Raw genomic sequence first — 9,974 nt, 5'->3', positions numbered from 1 at the left:
GTTTGGGTAGCTCAGTTGGTAGAGCAGTTGCCCGCGAAAGGCAAAGGTCCCGAGTTCGAGTCTCGGTCCGGCACACAGTTTTAATCTGCCAGGAAGTTTTATATTTTACCGCTCCATCGAACTGGTTTATAAGCTTTCGCTTTAATACACGTTTTGTTTGTAACAAGAAACAAATCAATTCTCCCCATTGACTCGTGGTATCGCATGAATCACGTGATGAGTTAGTATTTCTTTAGGCAGAAAAATTGAAATTTGTGGTAAGGTCTTATTGAACCAAATTGCTGACGAAACTGGAAATATCTGACGAAACACTAAAGAAATGGCGTCTGGCGACTCTCGGGAACGACCCCAAATAAAAGTGGGAAGACATTCAGTTTACCGTACGGAATTTTAAATATTTGTAGATATATCTCGAAATTGATAAACCGAATGTTTTATTATTTATACGTACCTATAGAAATTCCGGGAGTTGTGCGTGTTTCGAAAGGTCAGGCACATGCACACATGGTTATTGTCTCTCCACACAGCTTCAACGGTGTAGGAAATGAAGCTGACTTACTTGACACCTCAATCGCAGAACCTCTTTTTTTTGTTTGTTTCAACGGGTATTTATGAGACAGTTTTGGTAAGCAGTATGAGCTTCAACTTAGAAGCACTATAAAAACAACGGAAGTTGACAGATTTCTTTAAGTAAGTGTATCGTTGCAGTGGCATTCTTAGATAATTACTATGTTCGTTATTGCTGTCTTTCGTAATTCAGTAGTTTTTCGTGTCCTGTTCCGCCTATTTTTCTTAAACCACTGTAACTGATAGATGTAGCTGCGTTACCAAAATTTAGAAACACCTCTGTAACTGAGACGTCAGGGGAATCTGATCCCTTGAACTTTCGATTCTCCAGACGAAACTGTAGTCGCAAGCCGAATAAGCCATTTGGCTGCGGATGAGATATTTCTGATAGGAAAACATACGGGTAGCGAAAAAGATTTTCTTCAAACTTATAATATACAGTAGGTCTAATGTAGTTTTCTAATTTTTGCTTTGATGCCTTCGAACGAGTCCTAATTTCCCATATCTTTTCTTCGTGATCCTTACGCGAAATGTTTGTTGGAGGCAGCAGAATCTTTCTACAATCAGATTCCGAGTCTCTAAATTTTCTCAGTAGTCTTTTACGGAACTAACGTCGTCTTCCTGCCAAGAATTCCCATTTGAGTTCACGAAGGATCTCCGTAACACTTGTGTGTTTATCTAACCTATCTACAAATCTAGCAGCACACGTTTGAATTGCTTCGATGTCTTTCTTTGAATCGACCTTGTTGGGATCTCAAATACTCAAGAATGGATCGCATTACTATTCTATATGCGGGCGCTCCACAGATGAGCTGAACTTTTCTAAAATTCTTCCAACAAACCGACGTCGACCATTCGCCTTCCCTGCTCGTTCCATTCCATATCGCTCTGCAAAGTTACACCGATGTCACTGTGTCAAGAAGCATACTACCAACGCTGTATCTGCACATTACGGGATTGTTTTTACTACTCATCTGTATTAACACATTTTTTCCTATACTTAGGACAAAGTCCGCAGCTCGTGGTCTAGTGGCTAGCGTTGCTGCCTCCGGATCACGGGGGCCCGAGTTCGATTCCCGACCGGATTGGGAATTTCTCTGCCCGGGGACTGGAAGTTTTTGTTGTCCTCCTCATTTCATCCTCATCATCATCATTCGTGACAATGGCTAGATTTGACTGTGTAAAAATTGGACTGCGTGAAAACCGGGATTTGTACGGGCGCTGGTGGCAGCGCAGTTGAGCGCCCCACAAACCAAACATCATCGTACTTAGAGCAAACTTCCATTCGTCACACCAACTAGAATTTTGACTAAGTCATCTGTAAAAAGCCTCAGATTGCAGCTCACCCTGACCGTCAGATCATTAATGTGTACAGAGAGTAAGACCAATCCCATCACACTTACCTGGGGCACTCCTGAAGATATCCTCGTCTCTGATGAACACTTGGCCGCCGAGGACAATGTACTCGATTCTGTTATATGGTTTTTGTTTTGCATGTTGGTATTTTTGTTGCTATGGATTTATTTATCGATTGTAATTTTTTACTTGTAATTTACTAATGCTATCTGAGTTTACATATTGTCATTTTGTGATTTGGAGATAGTGAGTGGAACTGTAGGTGCCAGGAAATGGAATACCGTGTGGAGAAATCGGAACATTTTCGACATGTTCCTTTGTTTGACTTGCTCATAATTTCTCTCTACGTCCATAATAATGGGACTAAATTAGTCCAGTCGTTGTCTAAGTGCAATTCTAACAACCACTTATCTGCTCTTTCTACCAAAATTACTCTCCTAGTTTGATGGTTTATTTTTAGTAACTATCGTCGCTATGAAGACTTCATGATCGCTAATCCCTGTCTCTATACTGACACTGTCGATAACGTCAAGCCTGTTTGTAGCTACAAGGTCCTAAATATTTCCATTGTGTATAGGCTGTCGAACCAGTTGCTCACGACAGTTTCCGGACAGTTGGTTTAAAAGCACTTCGCAAGACTGCTTGTCCGTACCCCCTGCAATGAATCCACAGACGTCTAGTTTATACTCAGTAGGGTAAAGTCGCCTCCAACTTTTTTTGAATGATTGTCACAGCAGAATCGGGTGGCCGGTACTCACGTCCCGATAATTTCACAGTTAGACTCAATTTCGACCTCGATAAACACAATATTTTTGTGGACTGCAGTGAACATGCCCCTCCCCCTCCCTCTCCCTCCTATGGCGTCTAACGTGTCTTGTCGATGTACGTTCCATGCCCCGCTAAATATTTCGGAGCTTTTTACGTCAGATTTCAGCCAGCTCGGTTCCGGGAATAACTCAAGCGCGATTACTTTTCTTGAGGGCAGTAAATTCAGGAACTTTATTACGAACACTTCGACAATTCACTCTTAAAATTCCAACAGTCGAAGTGTCTTTGCTTTGTATACAGTCTGATTTCGCTCTCTGCGTATCGATTGGTAAGCTTTTATCAGAGGATCTCAAACTACCGCCTAGCCTAAAACACCTCTATGTATACTCCACAAGCTCTCTGTTCGCGAAACAGCTGCTTCCTTTGTGAAGCGCACCCCTGGCCTATAGAGGGAGTCCTACAATTCTCCAGCCCATGACGCAGGTTCAGAAATCTGCAACCAAGATCGTCGCAGAATCGACAAGACCTTTGGTTGAGACCTTCCACTCGGCTCCAGACCAAAAGACCCTGCTCAGCTCTGGGTAAGATGCTGTAAATTGTGAGTTCCTCTTGAGCCCCGCAAGCGAGGCCAACAGCCTTCACCACTTCCGCCAGTCGTCCGTACGGATGGCCTCAGAACCCAAGTGACAGACATCATTACGAGGTTCATTCAAGTTCTACGGCCTCCGATTTTTTTTCTAATTAACTACTCACCAGAAATCGATGAAACTGGTGTTACTTATCGACGTTATCGCCTTGCAGACGTACACATTTTTCACAACGCTGACGCCATGATTCCGTGGCAGCGGCGAAGGCTTCTTTAGGAGTCTGTTTTGAGCACTGGAAAATCGCTGAGGCAATAGCAGCACGGCTGGTGAATGTGCGGCCACGGAGAGTGTCTTTCATTGTTGGAAGAAGCCAAAAGTCACTAGGAGCCAAGTCAGGTGAGTAGGGAGCATGAGGAATCACTTCAAAGTTGTTATCACAAAGAAACTGTTGCGTAACGTTAGCTCGATGTGCGGGTGCGTTGTCTTGGTGAAACAGCACACGCGCAGCCCTTCCCAGACGGTTTTGTTGCAGTGCAGGAAGGAATTTGTTCTTCAAAACATTTTCGTAGGATGCACCTGTTACCGTAGTGCCCTTTGGAGCGCAATGGGTAAGGATTACGCCCTCGCTGTCCCAGAACATGGATACCATCATTTTTTCAGCACTGGCGGTTAACCGAAATTTTTTTGGTGGCGGTGAATCTGTGTGCTTCCATTGAGCTGACTGGCGCTTTGTTTCTGGATTGAAAAATGGCATCCACGTCTCATCCATTGTCACAACCGACGAAAAGAAAGTCCCATTCATGCTGTCGTTGCGCGTCAACATTGCTTGGCAACATGTCACAGGGGCAGCCATGTGGTCGTCCGTGTCAGCATTCGTGGCACCCACCTGGATGACACTTTTCGCATTTTCAGGTCGTCATGCAGGAATGTGTGCACAGAACCCACAGAAATGCCAACTCTGGAGGCGATCTGTTCAATAGTCATTCGGCGATCCCCCAAAACAATTCTCTCCACATTCTCGATCATGTCGTCAGACCGGCTTGTGCGAGCCCGAGGTTGTTTCGGTTTGTTGTCACATGTTGTTCTGCATTCATTAAACTGTTGCACCCATGAACGCACTTTCGACACATCCATAACTCCATCACCAAATCTCCTTCAACTTTCGATGAATTTCAATTGGTTTCACACCACGCAAATTGAGAAAACGAATGATTGCACGCCGTTCAAGTAAGGAAAACGTCGCCATTTTAAGTATTTAAGGCAGTTCTCATTCTCACCGCTGGCGGTAAAATTCCATCTGCCGTACGGTGCTGCCATCTCTGGGACGTATTGACAATGAACGCGGTCTCATTTTAAAACAATGCGCATGTTTCTATCTCTTTCCAGTCCGGAGAAAAAAAATTGGAGGCCTTAGAACTTGAATGCACCTCGTAGTGGCGACGTGAGCCACATCGTGAACACAAGTGCACCTTACATCGTTGCTTGTCGTAGGCAGGGCCTCCTTCACATTTCAGATGAGATTTAAGAATTAAACTATAGAGGCACACGTGGAAAGCTAAATATGCAACTTGCTACTCTCCTGGTGAGTAACCAACGTAGGATGGAGCCTCAGTGACACTATGTCATATCTAAACTTGTAATGTCTCCCTCCCGCTCCCCAGGGCCACATACACAAGATTTTCTACGTTCCCATTATACCCTCCAAAAACTTGTATTGGGGACCAGATACAGTATGATTTGAATAGGTTCCCATGTTATGGCACGTTACAGGTTCCTCACCACAGGAAAAAAGTGTAAAATAACGTATTCCACTGTTCCCGTCTTCTGGATGAAATAGCGATGGCAATGATTGTGACTATCTGTTGTTTTAATACCCTCGCTTTAACAATACTTATTGCTAACCTCTGTGGTGCCCGTGAACTAAGGGCCGGACCATCTGTCGAAGAGCGTACAACGAGACAGACATATCATTTATACTTATTATCACATCAGGTAAGTACTTAAAAATATAGCAGTAATAATGCCACTCTTTATCCACTAATGCACTTTACTGTAGCTCTGGAAAGAGTTAATAGAACTAAATCTTGTACATTTTAGTATATTTCTTTGTGCTGACGTGAATACTTTCATCTGTAGGAGGCAGATATTTAGATTTCAGGGTCTCAGAATTGTTCCATCAAGCTCTTTTCTCTTCTATTCACTCAAGCAGAAAAGAATCCAACGCGACAACTTGATTACAGAGAGGGGCAGCTAAACATGACGCATTCTGTGACATCCAAGAATAGTTATTCGTAAAGGAAGAGAGTGTGGATTACAAAAATCACAGGGATAGACGAAGGCCCTAAAACGGTAAACGTAAGTTTGTCAAAGCGAAATATTTCATAGGTATGGCCACTTCTATGTAGACTGCAATGTACCGTTTTATTTTGCTGCCGACAGATGGCAGTGACAAGACGATCCACTTGGACGTCTATATCCTATGTTAAACACTTCATATTTTTTCTTTCAGAATCGCCGCAGCTTTTGGTCCTTGGCCGATTGTAACACTGTCCTGCACTGCTTGCTCTGAGTTTTAGTGCAACTCGCTTAAAAGGAAGCAGCAGTTCAAGAGTAACGTGAGTGTACCCAGTGCGTGGTTTGAAGAGTAATTCTCAGAAGAATACATATTATATTTTTATTTCCAAATTTTAATTGTGCAAATAATGTTAAACAGTACTTCATTATCATCGTGTCTCAAGCTTAAAATTTCACAACATTATCTGAGGATGCACAAAGAATAAATATAAGAAATTTCAGATTACAAACAATTTAAATTTATTGCTACGTCCATTACACAATTATGTATGCTTTGCAGCTAGCAGGTTGTTTCTTCCGATTAGCTATAGATTCTGGCTCTAAACTTCAGAAGAAGACGTTTCATTGTTGATAAAGTGGCATACGTTTTAGACAGTAACTCTATGATGTGAGTGTAGAGTGGTAGAGCGGAATTTATAAAAAAATAAATTAGTTTTGATTTTCTGTACATTGATACAAGCTACTAACAAATATACTGGGTGCTGGGGGCCGTCACATAAAAAACGGAATCTCCTAATCTTATACAGACTCTGTAAGTACACGTACTAACAAGAGAACTTGATGGAGTGGCCCTCTTCGATTTTCTTCATGCTCATCTTGAAAGGAGGATGCCTTATATTGAATTTCCTGAAGCAGTAAAAAAATCACCTTTGAAGAGTATAAGATTTCCGAGCACTTCTCAGTACAAATAATTTCTAGCCTTTTTGACATATTCGCCGACAGTTGAGTGACTAACGCATATGTCATAATTATAAACTTGCTATTAGAATCCTCGAGCAATTACTTTCATTTAAATTCGATACAGGCTAATAAATGGAAATGTTAATTAAGAAAACTGAATCATGTTAATAATAATAATGTCTTTTATTTTTTATAACTGGTCTTATGAAAATAAATAAAAGTCTGATATAGAAATGCAGTACTGTCAAATGGATAGATCAATAACGCTGTTCTGAAACTTTACGATTAGAAGGTTTTTACGTTATACACTATCCAGTATGTAATGTCTTCTTGTAACATCCAACTCGTGTCGCACGGTTGCATAGCTCGCGAGGGGCTCTCAACTGCGCGTTCTGTAAGGAATGACCAGTTTGCAATATGTGTTTTGACAGACGCTTACAGATACGTTTCACCATTGTTGTGTCATTGTTGGTTTATTTCAACAATAATAAAATGCTGAAACAGATATCTTTCATTTTTCCGTTGTTCCATCTATCACATTTATAAATCCAGCTACGGAGAAAAATAAGTACTGGTAAGCTGTGCAAGACTATTACACAGCTTAGGTGAAAGTAGCATTGGTTCTACCGAAGTGGCGAACCAGGTGGCCGCTAGGGTGTGGGAAATTAGCGAAGACAAAAATCTGGGCAAATACTTTGCAAATTACACTAAATGGGTACATGTTTGCTTGCGTTGTTAGCGATTTTTCCTCCTGAACAGCATTGCTATTTTGACCACGCAAGAACTCGCCAAGTGCGATCTCAGTTGCTAGTTTATCCACACGGAGATTAAAAATATTATATACTACAAGGATTTTATTATTGTTTACCATTCCTAAGAGTTTACTGTAGTTTAAAACTCTCAATCCTTTCCTTTACAACAGATGTTCATTGACTCTCGTTAGTTTAATTAGTAATTATATGATGATTGCTACTATTTTTGCAGCGTAGGAGGATTAGGTTTTACTGTGTCTGCGTCTTGTATCCAAATTTAAGGGCTGAATTTCACTTGAGGGCGCTGACTAACTTTTTTCCCCCAGATTCAAAATTGTTCTGAATGTTATATGGTATAAGAACACATTCTCAAAGAAACTTCCACTATCTACAATTCAGTTTGGCTGGCACAAACAGGGAATTAGGGGCTTTATATAATTATTGTACTTGAACACAGTAATTGAGACCTAGTGAATGTAAGTGTCCTTTTTCAAATCTTCCTATCTCAGACACTTTGTTGATTTGCAATATTTCTGCTATTCTATTTCAGAATAGAATTTCGTATTTTTTTGCTATTGGATTTCTGACGCATTGTTACTGTTTTATTAGTCACCCACCAATTTTTATTTTGTTGGAATAGAAATAATACGAATAAGCGCCCAGAAGGAGGGAGGAACTCACCAAATATATTACCCGCTCAGGCCGCCAAAATACCTGTAGCCGGCAACAGGTACCAGGTACCTAATAAACAATCTTGAACGCGGCAAAGTCACATTCAGACTTCTTAAGAACTGGCTGCACGACGTTATCTCATTTTACAGGTTAAAACTTTGTCATAAAATGCAAGTGATGATTTGTACTGATACCCTCGCGTTTCTGTAAATATAAAATAATTCCCTCCTCCTCCCAGTCGCAGGCACCCTACTCTCACCAAGCTATACGGTATGAAGAACTTGTGATAAAACCGTAAATGACATAGATTAATGACGGAAAGTTAAAAATCTGTACATCTACAATTGACCAGCAGCACATTTCAAGGCATTAGTATGTTGGCAACCAGGTGGCAGCCTGTAGCCCAGCTGGCCTATGCCATGGTCTTGGCTATCCAGGGCAGGAACTTGGAGACGCGTGTGTAGATGCCGGGGCTGTCCTTGTTGCCGCAGCCGATGCCCCAGGAGACGACGCCCACCGCCACCCAGCGACCATCCTCCTCTTGGATCACCAGCGGGCCGCCAGAGTCACCCTGAAGACAACATATTATATTATACTGTAGTATACTTAGAGTTGTGAAACTGTCATAGGCCACTGTTTACTGTCATAAGTGAGCATACACTACGGTAGTTTTCCAAGTAGCTTTGGTCACTTAGGCCGGTATTACGCTATCATATTTCTTTGTCAAAGCTGATACGTCAAACATTTATGTCAAAGAAATTTGGTACTGTAATAGGGAACTTTCTCAAATTTCGCCTTTCGTCAAAGAAATATGATCAAATCTAGGGCCTCTCCGAAGATTTGATCATAATAGTCGTTCGTCTTCTGTCCAGTACTATGTGACATGTAACCGATTGGAGCGGTGGCATCGATACAGCTGCAAAATTTAGTTGGTGTGTTCCTTCGACTCTTTATAATAACCTTCCTTCGACAGGGGTAGGGGAGTGAGCCAGGCGCACAGTGCATGCTATTAATCATATGCTGATGGGTAGGTGAGGTATGTTTCAGGCGACTTCAAATTCACAATCGCAGCTACAGCTACATCTGGAAACACCCAGGCAGCTTTTCAGCAAGCCCGAATAGAGGACGGCATACACTAAAATAAATTTTTTTTCTTAGCTCTCCGTTCTAGTTTGTTTATTTTTGCATTCTGGATGCCACAAGTTAAAAAGTGCATCATCTGTTTCGTACTTTTCATTAATTTTGTAGTTGCTGGAGCACTAATTCTATTAACTAAATTATTCAAAAATAAAAATAGTTCTTAATGCTCATATAGTGCACAAAACATTTATTGATCTTCAGATCTTCCTCTTTCAGTGCTTTATAAATCACTCCAAACGTTTCTGGAACCATTTTTGTTAATGTCCACTGCGGTATTCAAGTGGTGTGCAGTAAGCTAGAGTAGCTCTCTCTTGTAGCAAAATATCGCAATTTTATGGTGAACCTGTCTTCTGCGCATACAGCATTACTCAAGTGAGCATTCTGCCTTGTAATATGAGGAACCACTTTACTGAGCAACTACTGAAAAGCACTCTCTTCCATTCGTAATTTATATGACTTGATGTCCTTCACTTGCAGCTTGTGACGCATAATTTTATTTATATAAATTTTCGGTGCCTACAGTGTCACGTCTTTCAGTGCCACACAAATTTTTATTTTTAAAGGGCATCACTTAATACTATTTCTATGGGTCCGCCCCTCAAATTTCTCCCTCATATCACAAAATTGTCGTCTGATGTAGTACAAACTGAAAAAATAAATTCCTTTTAAAGCACAGTTTCGTATATAATTTATATTCAAAACCTTACACCTGTGTCACAGAACAAATCCTACATCGACAATACTTTACACAAGTTTAAGGGAAGAAATACTTCCAATTATAATTACAGTATTTAAAGAACACCAAAATATGAACAGGCTAAAATGAACAAACAGTACATGAGACTATGTTAATCAATTTAAATGTAAAAAGCTAAGG

The 9,974-nt window shown here is 41.0% G+C and overlaps 1 protein-coding gene and 1 non-coding gene across 2 annotated transcripts in view; one reads left to right on the top strand and one right to left on the bottom strand.

Annotated features, from left to right (window-relative positions):
- On the top strand, positions 1-75 carry Trnas-cga (transfer RNA serine (anticodon CGA)). The gene has a single exon. It is a non-coding gene; the product is annotated as a tRNA-Ser (tRNA).
- Positions 76-6,068: 5,993 nt separating this feature from the next.
- LOC126091344 (proclotting enzyme-like) overlaps positions 6,069-9,974 on the bottom strand; it is a 91,242-nt gene continuing 87,336 nt past the window's right edge. Inside the window, exon 8 of the mRNA XM_049907058.1 lies at positions 6,069-8,528. Coding sequence (XP_049763015.1) covers positions 8,370-8,528 — 159 coding nt within the window. The 3' untranslated portion in view covers positions 6,069-8,369. The remainder of the gene's footprint in view (positions 8,529-9,974) is intronic.

This window comes from Schistocerca cancellata, chromosome 1, assembly GCF_023864275.1.
Source record: "Schistocerca cancellata isolate TAMUIC-IGC-003103 chromosome 1, iqSchCanc2.1, whole genome shotgun sequence".
NCBI classification, from domain to species: Eukaryota; Metazoa; Arthropoda; class Insecta; order Orthoptera; family Acrididae; genus Schistocerca; species Schistocerca cancellata.
This window is presented reverse-complemented; position numbering and strand designations above follow the sequence as displayed.